Consider the following 15688-nt stretch of genomic DNA (forward strand, 5'->3'; position numbering starts at 1 on the left):
GCGGCTATCACAACTTTTCGCTTGAAAGCGTCACTGCAGTGGCATCTCCTGCTTGGTGCCATTGCGATAACACCACGCCGCACACCGATACGGCCGACACGACACAGATCGAAATGGCGACCTCGCTTGTGTACGGTTGGCTACTGGCATGGCTAGTAGCGGCTGCGATACTGACTTTTCTAGATGGCGCTAGCTATGCACCATATTTAGCAGTTTCAATGAAAAACTGGCACATTCTTTAGAATCCTCGAATCTAAGCCGACCCTAGAGTATGGAATATGATTATTTGAAAAAGAACTATCGGCCTAGATTCGAATAAATACGGTATATTTTGCTTCGTGCAAAATAAATTTTCGGTTAGAAGGCAGCGTTGTTTGTCTCTTCCTTGACCTTTTTCTTGCGCTGTTTTTGTCTTTAGCACCACCTGTGTACCGCACAGGTGGTGAAAATTATTCTGGAACCTATGGCATCTCATGTAGTCTGTGTTCCTTTCCAGGGACCGTGACACACCTTTCTAACGAATTGTAGAGTAACATCACTATAAGATTACGTTGCCTCATGAATCTCCTGCCACAAAATTTTTTCGACTACTTCAAGTACAAGTGAAGTTAGGTGTAGTTATTGGACCGATTAGGTTGCTTTCCGTGTCCTTTCATTTCCGCTAGCGCGCTGGAAGCTACACAGGGGAGACAGCAAGGAGGCACAAGGGAGCAATGATCCGCTGGCCCTACTCAAAGGTTGAACACAAGATGGCTCGTGGCAGCCACAGTATCTACGCTTTTCCTCTCGGATACCACTCGCAGCAGACATAGCAATGTGCAACTGTCGTGTTTAGACCGCCACTGCAAAGATGTTAAGATTGAAGACATGTATTTTTCATTTATTTAACTCAAATGAGCAAAAATTGTATTACTGAAAATGTTCTTGGTGATCACGAAATCAGCCAATAGCTATTGTGGGTCCAGCTGCTTGTAATGACATTGCATGACAACATTGCAGAAGCACGAGCTAGCGATTTTTCACTGCTTTTGATGCAAGATTGTCAATTCCTTGCTGCATACAGTGCAACAATATTTGGCTCGCATGTTCACAGGAGCATCATTAATATCTTGCCATCGTTTTCTTACTATTTTCAAGAAGTGTTTCATGGCCCCTTTAAGACATTCAGCTCTGTCAGCCAATCAGTCTTCCAGTGCAGCTCAAGCATATGCATTATCGTTTGCTAGGTCCATTTCTATATAATCTAGCACATGCCTATTTGCACATGCTTCTGTTGCCCGGCAATATTATGAAGATATTGTACAGAAAATATTGTTCGTTATACCTGCACTCAATATTATCTTCCATTTCTTTACCATGCTCTAATTCTGCTGTATACTTATATTGTGTTGTATAGTTTTCCATTTCTGCTATTTTAATCATTGCATGCTGTCTTGTTGCTGCATGTATTTATTGATGAGTTTTGGTAATGTGATTAATAACCTGCCTATTTCTCATCATGTACCTTGCACACCCATGAGCAAAAGTACATGTACCACAGCATCACTGAAAGTAATGTATTTGTAATTGAGACACACATCTTGAAATTGACTACTACACTGGAAATGTTGCAGTGTCAAGTTTTAACTGCATTGAAGTGTGCAATTAATAATCAGTTTCATTGCAGAATCCATCGTCTGTATACTTTGCTCATTTGTGTACATGTGCCCGGAGGAGGCTGCCCTGACAAATTTTTTGCATGACATTACCTTCTGTGCAACTTCTACATCATGTTATTGTTTGTTACTGATCTGCAATCAATTTTGCTCGTTTATAAGCAGATCAGCATGGCCAAGGCAAGTAATCCTGATGACCTTGAGACGATGCTGCAGCAGTGTTTCAACATTTGTATCACCCGCCAAGAACTGGAGGCCCCTACTACAGCCGTGGTGACCCGTGTGCTACGTGGAGCCTTTGAAACATTTGGCTTGAATGAGGTGGCTCTGGAAGTGCCTTGCTCTATACTGCCCAGTGAAGCCATGCACATCGAGGGCTCGGTGTCTCTGTCCCATTACCTGAAGCTGATGCAAACAGTCTTTGGGCTTCTGGGTGTCAACGACGTGGGTCTGCAGGACCTTACCAATCCAAAGCCCAAACGCACTCGTCGGCTTTTCAAGATCCTCGTCAATAATTTGCTCTACACTACCAGCGTCTTCACCAAGTACACGGTTAGAGACCTTCTCTGCACCATTGCTTAATCTTGTGCCTCTAGCGACTGCTGTTGGAAAGAGCATCAGTAGTGTAGAATGCTATGTCATAATAGTCGAACCCCATTAAGTGGCATCCAACATGAGAAACTTTCATTATATCTGATATCTGATTGTTAGCTAATATAGTTAAACCTCGCTATAGTGAGCTTCGCTATAACCAAATGCTCAATATCAGAAAGTAACATATAAATGGTGAGCAAAATGTGTGTACGTGCCTTGATCTACGGGAGGTAACTGGTTAATTAGTAACTTTAGTGGGCATGTAGTGGTTGCAAGAATTGAAACTGGGCAGTTAGTACTGTTTCTTAAATGCTGACGTTAGAAACAATTTAGACTTACTTTGATCTAAGCATGTTATACCAATGTGTGATTGTACAGGCACTCACACAGGGCCATCCTTGTGTAGATTTGGAAGTTGTATTGTGGGACCAAATGGATTTGCCCTAGTTGGCATTTGGCTTGTGCACTCATAATTGTACTTTTGAGTTGTTGTGACCCGGTTCCGGGGTTCCTGTTTATGACTCGGATGCCACTCAGAGGGTTGCTCGCTTATGCCACTGGGGCACCTAAAACACGATAGCTGGTCTGCGCTATACCAGGATGTCCCACTAAGCTGGCTGAGTGGAACCACTCCTTTGTGCGTATCTATTGCCGAGAGGTGCCTGTTGGTGTGGAGATGAGATCAGGAGGTTTAGGGAAAGGAAAACTGGCTCCAGATATGGGAGCACACTACACCTCTGAGCACACAAGTCAGCGCACATGTCAGCACCAAAGGTGCTTGCTTTTCAAACAATCATTTTCGCTAGGTAATTGTGCGAGGGAATCTGACGACTGTGTCTTGGCCAATCATAATGATGGAACTGTTCAAAAATCCCACCTATGGTTGCACCACCATGCTGAACTCCGCCTCTGATGTCCAGCCTTTGAAGCAACGATGAGGCAACCGGGAAACGGATTCACGATCCTTCCACGAAAGTCATCGACACTGCTTCCTTGCTCTCCGTGATGGTCAGCTTGTGACTGTCAGCTTGTGACTCCTGAGGCTGGCCTTCGTGGTCGTTACCGCTTCCACGGATGGCGGCAGTTGTCGCCTCGAAGCGAGCTTCTTTGTTTGCATGTTACAGTCAGTGTTGGGTGCCCTCGCCCTCTAGGCGGATGCTCATGAAGGGGCTGCCTTGTTGGGAGCGCCCAAAGAATGCACAAGGCCGTTTTGGGATGTAACAGAGCCTGCCTTTACCCTCAAATGCCCCTCCTTGAAAACTCCTTATTTTGGAAACAGATATGCCCACAACCACCAACAAGCAGGCATGTTTAAACTACCATTGCCATCGTGGAGCTAGACAACGGCAGACCAAACCACTACACTACTTTTGTTGTTTTGCTACTAGTTGGTTCACACCATAGCAGTCGTGCTCCATTTTAAAGCCCTACACTCAAAAAATGCCCGACAGAATGTTACAGCCATTCAGCTTTAAAGGGACTAACATCTGACCAGAATGTGTTGCGAGACGTTGATGGAAATGAAGTGACCATGATTTATAGTGATAGGATCCATCATGCTGTTAAGGATTAAAGTAGGAATTATAATTTTAAATTGTCAAAGAAAGTCTCAAAAACCAGTAAGTTGCACGGCCTGGCGGCAGGGCCGGATTAAGAAAAATGGGGGCCCTGGGCTAATGCGCATGCAGGCCCCTTTTCCCTATACTGACTCCTCCCCCTCCCCCTCGTCGCCTGCTACGCTGTTGGAAACATGCCGTGTTTCATGTTAATTCCACCAAATTAAAAAGAATGAAGTGCAATCAACGGGATTATTATTATTGTTATTATTGTAAGGAAAACAACAAAACTTGCTTGAAATGCGTGCTGTTGTAAACACCAACACATATGTTCACTTTGTGATTAATCTGCATTCTGTTTTCAGCAAAAGCTAGGCTTCAAGGAAAAGTTTAGTCCACTCAAGACGAACAAGAACGTAGAAAAGACAACACAGCTCAGATGTCGATCCTTCTGAAGCTAGGCTTTGTTTGCATCACTAAGTTTAATCCCGTGAGGAGACGCATGGTTGTATCCAAAACATTCTTTATTAAAATTCAAGCATCAGACTGCAGTAATCGTTATACACGTTACTCTATAAATATGCAATAGATATATACAATACTTAAGGCAATACAAACACCATAAAAATGCGCTAGAATAAAGATGAAAATTACCAACTGTAACTACAAAACATTATTTGAAAATATTTTCGGTAAAGGTAAGACAAGCAAGGACACCAAATAAACGTGGCACTATCAAAAAAAAAATAGTTCTTTATAAGCATGCTAAATATCACAAGAACAAACAAGAGACGAACAACGAAGATTTGCATATCTGAAAGAGACACTAAAGCGAAACAGTAAATCAGTTTAGACTAATGAAGTATTGGAGAACCCTGCAGGCAGTCATTTAAAAAATATAGTTTGATTATTAGATGAGAAAGTGAAGGTCCAAGTATCAGTATTTGAATTTCGCGCCGATACATCAGCATGACGTCAGGGATTCCAAAGTATGTTTTCGCATTTGGGCCGCGTTGGCTGAATAAAGGCTCCCGAAACTTGCCATGTTTAATATTTGGTTCCTTTAGAACACAATGTTGTCAATCTGTACCGCTATATATAATTAGTAGGCCCTAGAAGATGCCATCAAAATCCAAGACGTCACAGCCCCCAGATGCGGGAACTTAAGTAGGCGTCGCCACCCGTATTTCGTTCTTGCGCTTTTTCTGGCTTACCAAACGTCTTATCGTTGTAAGAGTGGTGCTTTTGGTGTTGTAGAACGGTAATTTACTGATGCAGAAGAAATAATTTTTCACTTTAGTGTCCCTTTAAATTACACTGCTCAGCGTTTCATTCGCAACGTGGAGGCTGGGAGGCGACACAACGAACTTATTGGAACTATTCATGTAGAGCACAAACAGTCCTCTTTTATAATGGCATCTTTCACACCTTCGCTTTGGCGAAATCAGATATAGTTTGTTCGAAGGATAGATCGCGGAGGAGGTCACTTTCAATGGACATGATAGCAAGTGAGTTCACCTTGTCGTCAAGGAGGCTCGAACGAAGGTGATTTTTTATCAGCGACAACTTGGAAAACGATCGTTCAGTCTCACAGTTTGCCACGGGTATGCTTAAGTACATTCGCAAAGCAATAGAAAGGTTCGGAAACACATCAGTAAACTTTCTTTCGTGCAGCAACTTCATTATTCCCAGGGGACTTGTGTCCTGGCAAGGGTTGTGCAGAAAGTTAGCAAACTGAACGATTTCAGCAGAAAATGCTGGTTCCAAATCATTTTTGTAGGTTTTCACCAACTTCTCAGCTTGCTGTGCCAGAGAGGCCTCGCTCCCAACTTCTGTCAGCAATTTTAAGAATCTGAACCTTTCGCAGAGTTCAGTGCAGGCAGCCTTTCGCACTCACAAAGCAGAGCCTAGACTGTCAAGTACAACATTGTAGGTCTCTACGATAAACTTTTTTCTACCTTGTAGCGCACTATCGCTTTTTCCGTCCGGGTGCTTACTCAAAACGATGCGTTTGCCCTTATCCTGATAACATTGATTGGTAATTAGCGTTTGTGTTCTCTCTTCGGAGGTATCAAGGAGAGGTCGCAAAGAATTAACAAAGCCTTCTAGAGAGTTCAGCAGGTCTACAGCAGTTGAAATGTCTCAGCCTGGTTTCTGAAGTGCTATGCTCGTTTTGTCAAAGCGCTCCAAGATTTCACTCCAGAAAATCGCCATGAATGGAGTCTCTAGTATTGTCATTTTCTTGGAGAGAGTGCGCTTCATTCCTAGTGTCACCATTTCCTTCCTCGTTGTTTGATATAGCTTAGAGGCAAGACAAGACTGCATTGAAATTTTTCAGAATGGCCTTACATGATACAGCATGTCTTGACCACCTGGTCTCAGAGAGACTTTTCAAAACAAGCTGCTGACCAGTTCCACCCATGCTGTCCAAAAGATACCTCCATCACTTAGATGAGAAGAAAGGGTGTTAACCGAGGAGCCCAATTTTTATTAGTCATATCATGAGAAGCTAACAAACGCTGACACCAAGGACAACATAGGGGAAATTACTTGTGCTTAATAAATGAAGTAAAGAAACGATACATTAATCGAAATTAAAGTGGATGAAAAAACAACTTGCCGCAGGTGGGAACCGAACACACAACCTTCACATTTCACGTGCGATGCTGCAGGTGAGGCAGCAAAGAACACATACAGTCTCTGAATTACAGTGAAAAATTTGACTGCCTCAAGGCAACTTTCAACGCTACACGCGCCAACTAAGTTCAGTGAATGACCAGCACACGGGACGTAGACTGCCAATTCGTTCAGGTGTTTGATTTGAGCTTGCAGTCCCTGTATTTTCCTGACATATTAGTCGCATTATCATAAGCTTGGCCTCTACAGTCATCAGTTGAGATGCCATTGGTCGTCAAGAGGGACATCACGGTATCGAAAAGCTACAAGCCGGTATGCGATTATATTGGAACAAATCCAAAAAAGCATTCGTACAGTTTCCCATTTAAATAGTATCGTAAAACAACTGACAGCTGATTAACGTGAGTAAGGTCTGGAGTCGAATCAACAATTAAAGAGAAGCATTTTGCGTGTTTCACTTCGTCAATGAGACGTTCCTTGACAGCCTTTGCCATATGCTCGATAAATTCATCACAAATGGTTTTTAACAGATACGGTGGGTGACCTTTTCCTTTGTTCCTGTAGCATTTGGTCTGCTCCTCCAGAAAGGGATCAAACTTGGCAATGGCCTCAAGCGCTGCTATATAATTGCCATTTCTCGGTGAACCAAAAATCTTACTGCCCCTAAACGCTAGGTTGCGCTCAGCTGGAAGCTTAACTACAACTACTACGCGCTTCAACACCTCTGTCCAGTAAGCGGTCTGAGTGACGAGATGCTTAACCAGCTCCTTGTCAATTGTGCTGCTCGAGTTAGAGCGGGCGAGCCATGTTGCCACGTAGTTCCGGTGCTCTACGCTATTTTCATGTGCACAAACCTTTTCTACTGCTCTTTTCCAATCAGAAAAGCCGTGCGTGGTGAAAGCACTCAGGTTGCTTGAAATTGAAAATAGTTTGCACATGAAACAGTAAACGGAATCTTTGGACTCCGAGTGCATTAACCAGTGTCGCTCCTACGCCTCCCCATTTACAGCCTTTCGCATGAAAAGATGAGGTGACATATAGCGTTTCAGAGTTTTGTATTGCCTTTCAGAAGCCTGAAAATTTTCTGCTTATTTTGAAAATAAAATGGCCCTTTCTCAAGGCATACCCTCCGAAAGCTGTCAGTAATAACGTCCGGCCACTTAGCAGGGTCACTTCGGAGAATCTCTCCACGTACCTCGTGCTGCGGGGGTGTCTGTACTTCTCTGTTGCCGCAACGAGGAGCCGCCTCCTTCGTCCTCTCGGGGCACACTTTGTGGGTGGGAACATGATTATTTGAAGCCAAATTAACAAGAAACAAGTGAGTTGGTTCTTGGAGTGTTGTTTCCTGGCACTTGTCAGTACAAGGAGGCTCACCGGGGAGGTTTGGCACCTGTTGATCAGCACTAGTAGAAATCGGGCGGGGTGGACCAGACACCTGGAGCTCTGGGGGAGGAGCCCGGCCGAGTAGCATAGGCGTTGCTGACTCAGGAACACAGGGTGTCTACCAACCGGGAAAACCAGGAATTCTCAAGGATTTTGAGTAGGCTGGAAAAACTCGGGGAAAACTGGGAATTTGTGCCTCTATCAGGGAAAATTAGCTGTAATTTTATTGAAAGGGTCGAAAATCGAGGTAATGCTGGCTCGAGTATAGACAGGAATCGTAATGAATCGTCTTTGACGCCCTGTCGTCGGCTGGAGGAGTTGCCAGTGTAGTCAACGACTGACGTCCCGGATTCCCGATAATTCGGAGGGCTTCACGGCACCGCCACCACGTATCCCATAGAGTAAATGTATCAGAACGTCTGAAATTTTCGGACCCAAGAACTCTTCGCCGTCCGATTTTCCGGACGTTTTGCCGTGACCGCAGATCCGAAACGGCATTCATCAAAGCCACCAATGCTGCCATTTGATTACCTCGCCGCCTCGAACCGGCGCTCTCGCACACAGATCCGCTGGCAGCCGTAGCCACTACTGCGGCAACGTTAAGCCTAACTGCTTCGCTATGAAGCGTCTTGCTGTTGGGTGCCATGTTTTTTTTATTGAAGGAACTCGCTGCTGTCAGCAATGGCACGGACTCTTTGTGGTCCTCGCGATTGGCTTTGAAGCTTGGAAAGCACGGTGCGTTGCATAATGCCGGTTCCCGAAAGTTAGCTTCGCCTCGACACAGAAATGTTGCTTGGTGAAGCATACGCAAAAGTATTGCAGTGAAGCATAACAAGCGTGGGAAGGGCCTATTGCCACGGGACACAGTAGGTATTCCTTAATTATACACGCGTGCACCCGGTATTTCCTGTAATAGTACGAGCCCCGATATGCCTAATACGTGTACCTACAGGCCTTCAGAGCGTTTTAGACTGTGCCTATGGTGGTTTGAGTCCCTAGGGGCAGTAAATGACATGCATTTATTTTTTCCCGCTCGCCGATTTTTCGGACGTTTTCGCGGCCCCTAGGGAGTTCGAAAAATCAGACGTGGACTGTGCAACTGACCAAGAAGATGCTTCAAGTTGTCTCTGTGGGGCGAACGAGTGGCGGAAGCAGGACAAGAACAGAAAGGAACTACGCATTGAGGAACGAATGGGAAAGGAAGCGTGCTGCCGCCGTTTTGAAGGAGCTTGAGCTCAAAAAACAGTGTTGGCTGATGCCGAGATGCAGGTGTCCCTTATCCAAACCGAAATAAACTCTTTAAAGCAGTGAAACGCAGCACTAAGGCGTCGTGCCCGGGCTGCGAGTATGTCAGGACAGTTGAGGTTGACTTACGAGCTGTTGAGAGAGAATCTCGATTGTGTCAAAGTTCGGGCCTCATACCAATGAGCTTGCTATCAGTTGATAGAAATAGTTCATATTCCAAAATATTTGCTTCTGTATGCATCTCCTTTTCATTCGTATTTGAGAATGTCAGACTCCATTTGCAAATTTTTTTTAAGGCATTTTATCTGCTGTGCATATTTTAACCTCTCCCTTGTATTCTCTTTTTGTATAACACAAACACTACTCCTTAGTATTCAAATTGGATTCAATCGTTCTTTTTTTAAATTTTTTTTTACATGCTTATTAGAGAGTGACAGCATCGGGCGATGTGGTTTCAGGCCATCTTGACATAACACATAGTTCTGCATCACCCGGGAATTGTGCAAAGGCACCCAGGGAAAACCTGGAAAACTCAGGGAATTTGGAAATGTCAACTTGGTAGACACCCTGGGAACAGGACAGGGCTCGGTTAGCGTTGGTTGCTCAGAAAGCGTCAATTGCTCGAGGTTGGCACCGTTTTCACAGGATCCAGACAACCAAGATGAGTAAAACCTTGCTTCTTGCCAGGAAACCGTGGTGATGGAGTTGGCAAGTCTTCCACAAAAGCACAGTCGGTACTGTTGGGAGTTTGACACGGACTCTGGGTAGAGCGATCATACTGCTCCGCAGAAGCTGCATTCAGTAGGTACTTTGTCATCTTTGGTAGCTTCTTTTCATGCACTTCTCTTTCTAACTTCGCCTTTTGTTTAGACACACCACTTTGATGCTTCCGACCGAGCATTTTCGCATGAATGAATGCTAATTGTTCATCGGGCGCTTCATCAGTCCGACACGACCGCAGGTGTCCAACAGTGGCCTTCCCGATGACTGGCGCACGCTGCTTGGATGGTCCGTGGCTGGCCGAGAGTGGTGCATTCCCCGGAAGCTCCTCAGCGGGCGGGCTTATGCAAGCTTAACCGGCGGCTCGGGGCTGAATCGCTGCCCATGATCAACTTCCCTTTATAGACATGGGCCGCATCTGTCTGTTACTAGTGCCAAAGCAGGCGTTCACATACACATAGAGTTCCTTGTACAAATTCCCTCCTTCTTCGTACAAACTCACTCCTTCTCCCGTTCTGGTCTCGTCTTTCTATTGGCTAGGAGCAATCGTCTGTTCTGGGAGGTTCTCGATTTTTCTTTCGCCCCATCGATGCCGAGCGCGAGATCAAAGGGGAGAGGGCGACTCCTAGCGCGGGCGAAGTTAATCGCCCTCCATCGCCTCTGAATCAGCTTTTTCTACTTATTGCTGGAAAGTTCGGCGGCCAGTATGACCTACTTTTTCCGTCGAGCGCGCATGAGGGTGCGCAGCCACTACGCAGGAATGTGCCCTGGAGACAGGCCCTTGTGTCCAGCTCTCCAACTTCCCGCTTCACTCTTCCACAACCCTAGCCCGAACAGTGAACATTCCATGCCCCATGGCACATGACAAAAGCACGTCTGACGTCTTCTTTCCTTTCCTGCCTAGACTCTGCCGTCAGACTCATCATCATCTGCTATCGGACTCATCCTCCCCCGCCCAAATTACCATAACGGTAAAGAAAACTCGAATGGGAGACACTGTTAGGTACTGCAGCACATCCTTTCTATGAGAAGGACAGCGGCGGAACTATTTGAGAGGTGGAGGGTGGCATGGTGGTGACGAGGGGCAAGGGAGATTTAGGTCCTCATCCCACATTACATGTTTTAGATGTTTCCCCCTTGCCCCTCCTGACTGACAGGAAACCACGAAAACTCTTCCAAGCAAACACACCTTGCTTCGTAAGAAAGAGGGCCCCGCCGGGGTGGCGGGGGATTCCTGTTTTTGCAGCTCGACAAGCTCTCCACAAATGATCAGGCTAAACGCATGCTGTTACATTAGACGGGGGGCCCCATCTGCTTGTTCTGGTTTTCTCGCTTCATACATGTCGCTTGAAGTTCCATTGCCCATGGTTCCATATACTAAGCAGGTTAGAATAAATGGGCCCCTTTCTCCTACTGTCCTAGGTGAGGCCCTGGGCTGCAGCCCCCTTAGCCCCCCCCCCCTTAATCCAGCGCTGCCTGGTGGCGAAATCTTGGTACTTCGGATGTGGTATATGAGATTACTGTACTTAAGTTGGCTGTTAATAAGTACAGCATACTTATTGCTTAAAGTTGCTGTTCGTATATTATTAGACACTTGCACTTCATTTTATGCATACTACAAAGTAAAGAAAATCCATGCTAACGAGCAGCACACGTCCCACAATGCATGGCGGCACACATGATGAGTTTGTGAGTAAGTGCACAGAGTTGTGTGGTCTCTCCGTGAGATACAAAATGCAATCGGCTAGTTGCGCCGTAACTGGGTGCCAGCACTACAATATTAATTAGCAAGTGTCATTTTGCTTACGAGAATTGGCTTGGCTAAACACTCTTGACTGGTTAATGACCAAAGCATTTAGATATGAAATCACGAAAAGAGGTCGCTATTATTGTAGAAATTTAACCATTTGGAAAACATGAATCGCAGGAATACCGGCTTAATAAAGAAAGTAATACTTTCTCACAGCTACGGTCGCACTTATTGTCTGCCTTCCACCAATGCCGGCGCATAATTGCTGTCGCACTCACCTATCGCTGTTTTCACCATGTTTCCAATGAACGACTATATCCTCACTGCAGATAAAATTCTGATGATTGTTCCACGGCATTTTCCGCATTACTTCATGAAGACAATCTGACCAGTGGACTTTCTATTATAATAAAAAAAATCGGTACTTCGAATATTGGTTGTCAGTCCCTTTAATGTGAAGAATATGTTTGCCTGAAGCCATACACTGCTAGCCATCATGCTAGAAGCTGATTGTCATCTTTACAACGGGAAAGTCAACTTTGAAGAGCCACTTGAAGAGCTTGAAGAATGTGCTACTGAGCAACTGCTTAGCTGCGAGAAGTTGCAGTTAAGAAGGTAGTTTCACTATCTTCTAGGGTATGTGTACGGATAAGGTTTGTTTCTTTCTACTGAAATTTGGCCTTTGTCATTCTTGAATTGTCCTTGTATTTTGAGTCAACTGTCGTGTAAAAATCCTGATTCTGCCAGTATGTTGTATTTTATCCTACATTGATCATGTTCAGAAATGTATTGTCTTTACGTGCTCACCTAGCAGGTCCAGGTCTGCAAATTGTTGACTGAAGAATAGATGTTCTTAGCAGAGAACACTATCAGCAATTTTTTTGCCAGTGGCCGTGCGACCTGCTTTTGAGTGAAAAAAAAATGCTTTGTGGTGACTCGTGCTCTGGTTTTGGAGTTCATGCATTATCATTTTTGCTTTTCTTTTTTTTCCGGGTATCTACACATAAAGCAGTGTTCCCTGCCTGTGGTTTTAGCACTCTTTGTCACTGACCATCTTTAAGTTCAAGATATGCCATGTTTACTTGCATCTTGGAGGGCCTCAATTCAGAAAATAGTTTTCTATGTGAACTTACCTTGTATATTAGAGCAGTTTTGTTTTATATCCTGTATTTCAGTTTTGGATCATTTAAATGCATATGTGGTCTTTGAGTTAGGCTTGGCAAGAGCTGACTATAAGATGGGCTCAGTGTTTTAGATCATCTTTACTTAATCGTCAGTTTGAGTCAGTAGTGTTCTAATTTGCACATCAGAACTGTCACTGAGCCTTCTATAATGTTCATTGCTAGGCAAAGCTAAAGCAGCAGCTGGATGCCAAGGCTGAGGGAGAACATGCCCTAAGCATGCTCAATGCAACGACAGCGAAGGCCAACAAGCTGGCAACTCAGCTCCACAACGGTGGTGAGCAGCAACAGGCAATTGCTGATGAACTTGCAGCCTGCGAGAAAACACTGGCTGCCTACGACTTGAAGAAAACTGACATCATGTCAGACTACAAGCAGCTCAAGATGACCCTGTGTGCCTCTGCTGAGGCAGTGCAGAAGGCAGAGTTGGACATCGTCAACCTCATGGAAACCCTGGAGGAAAGACGGGCTGCAGTGTGCAAGTAAGTAGGCATCCGCTCTATACAGCACAAGAAGGTGTGCCTATACTTAAGTGTTGGTACTGCAGAAGATTGTGCATAAAGTGTGCTGGTACACTTCAGCACAGACAACCAGTTGTGCTGCAGAAGGTCACTATAGTGACCACATGTACAGTTGGCCACAAGTTTACAGCACATGAGATTGCGAAAAAGCAGATTTTTCTTCAAGTTCAATTTGTCTACAGCAGTTTTTGTGACCTACATAAACAATCCATTTATTTAGAAGTGCCATGCTGACAAGGCATAAATTCGCGTGTCTCTGAACCCTAGTCTTGTAAACTTTTGTGGCCAATTGTATGCAAAAGCTGTCAGTAAAAGTAGTTTCATAAACAGCTGAGGACTGCTTCCAACTAGATCTGCAACAAGGTTCAAACTTGCAAGTGATAAAAAGACAACATGCTAAGCAGGAAAGCAGGGAACCACGAAGTGAGTTTCACGAATTAGAACTCTGAATGTTCCCTGCTCGCTCCACAAGTGTCGTGCAGCACAGCTGCCACGAATGGAGACACTTTGTTGAGTTTGGCAGTAGCTAGTGCATCTGCTGTGCAGCAGACGTCGCACCAGGCCCCTTTACAGCTGCTGCTACCAGCCACGCTTAGTCTAGGTTCATTTGATTCACCTGCACTCTTTGAACTAGTTCTGGAGGAGCTTTGCTTCGCTATTCATTTCACTAGATCAGCATGGTAAAATCTCCACATTGTGGGCTCTTAAACATGATCTTGGGACAAAGGAACGACAACACAGTGGTACAAACAATCAAAAGGGCGCACTCATTCTGTCGCATGAGTGCGCTCTTGGGATCGGATGTTGGTGGCTCCACCGCATGGTGCTCACTGCGCATGTTCCTCTGGTTTGAGCGGTCTATAGAGGAGTGACGCAATAAAATGATGTCAGTTGAGAGTAGCGCCTTGTCCTGTCGTCTTTCTTGTCTCTGTCGTTTTGCGCTAAACAAAGTATTCATGGATTCGCACCAACTAGCCCGCCAACGCATTGTGCTGAATCAAAGGGGCATTGTGCCTTTTATAAAAAAGCCAATTACAACAAATCTAACATGCTGATGAGCGCTGACAAATCAAGAAAGTCCGACTCACCGCAGCAGGATATCGAGCGAATATGTTCGCCCCGATGCTGGGCACCAATGCCTAATCGTTCACAAGTACAGTCACACAAATGATGGCACGTCCGAACAATCGTGTTCATCCATTCCTGTCCAACTGCGAGTCCTTGCATGGGACTGTTCCACAAGACATCCCAATGGGCGTGCGAGACATCCGTGCACCCAGCCAACATCAATCCAAAGCACAAGAGGCTATACTCCCTTTTGTGTCCTACTAACCCCTCTTTTAGGTAGCATTACCAACAAAACACTCGCGCCATTTCTCCAACTATTCTGCAACTAAACTGCCAGCACACAGCTAAACGTGGAGGTCAGATTACAGGAGACGCAAGAGCCATGCGAGCAAAACATCAGGGGACAAGTGAGAGTAAAGCACCCCCACAATGTCGCTATTCATTTCACATAGTGCAGTCTTTGTGCAGGACAAGTTCACAGCATTCTCTGCACTTGTCGGAGAGTTAGAGCGTAGTGCAGGTCATGCCAAGCCAGTTCTGCAGAAGCAAGGACTGGTACTGAACAGATGGGAACTAGTTCACAAGGTGCTGGGCGACTTGAATGGAGCTTTTATTACAGCGAAGCTGTATTTGGCTAGCCGATTCATCCATCCATCGGTCAGTCGCCTGTACGCCGAAAGCTTCTCTGGCGCAACTCCATGCACATGCGCAAAAAAAAAAAAAAAATGCTGGCTCTCTCGTAATTGAGAGTAGATGTAAGCATGAAATAGCTACCGGCAAAGCAGATTGGTTGGAGGTGATACTAGCTACAATCCTAAAATGGGTTTAGTGCATGTTTGCAGCAGCACACCCCACCACAGGCACCACACTCCACCACAGGCACCACACCGCATCACGCCATAATGTGCACATAAAGTTTCCTGTCAGAGACAGAACCTCATTGCAAGTCTCATCTCGGTCAAACAGCCATCCGCGGTGTGCCGGACACTACCAGCCTGGGCTCGGCCGGATGCTACCAGCGCTGCCCAATGCGTTGTGGACCTCACAGACTGCTGGCGTTGTGAAGAGCACAGGCAACTCTGTCTCAGCACCAAGAGATGACAATCAAGTGTATAGTGCGCTGTATCTGCCTTTTGAACATCATTATTGGAAATGGCAAATAAAACTTCAATGTACTAGAAGTTACAGAGTGAGTGATATTTTTAACAAACATTTGGAAGAACTCGGAAGCAATATTATTTGTTACTTGTTTGTGAAGACACTAGCATATGTAATGCATCCTTGACTGGTTACCTGGATGATCTTGTTTTGTTCTCGCAACTTGCGCGGATGTTCTCGTTTGAGCACTTGAATAATGGCTTTGGCTTTCAGCTCAAGG

General features: G+C 45.2%; 1 protein-coding gene across 2 annotated transcripts in view; it reads left to right on the forward strand.

Annotated features, from left to right (window-relative positions):
* LOC126521295 (uncharacterized) overlaps positions 1 to 15688 on the forward strand; it is a 42305-nt gene that overhangs the window by 4801 nt on the left and 21816 nt on the right. For both annotated transcript variants that reach the window (XM_050169953.3, XM_055065896.2), the window contains exons 2-3: positions 1821 to 2207; positions 12887 to 13203. In XM_050169953.3, the coding sequence (XP_050025910.1) occupies positions 1827 to 2207; positions 12887 to 13203 (698 nt within the window). In that variant the 5' untranslated portion in view covers positions 1821 to 1826. The remainder of the gene's footprint in view (positions 1 to 1820; positions 2208 to 12886; positions 13204 to 15688) is intronic.

Source organism: Dermacentor andersoni, chromosome 6 (genome assembly GCF_023375885.2).
Source record: "Dermacentor andersoni chromosome 6, qqDerAnde1_hic_scaffold, whole genome shotgun sequence".
Taxonomy (NCBI): Eukaryota; Metazoa; Arthropoda; class Arachnida; order Ixodida; family Ixodidae; genus Dermacentor; species Dermacentor andersoni.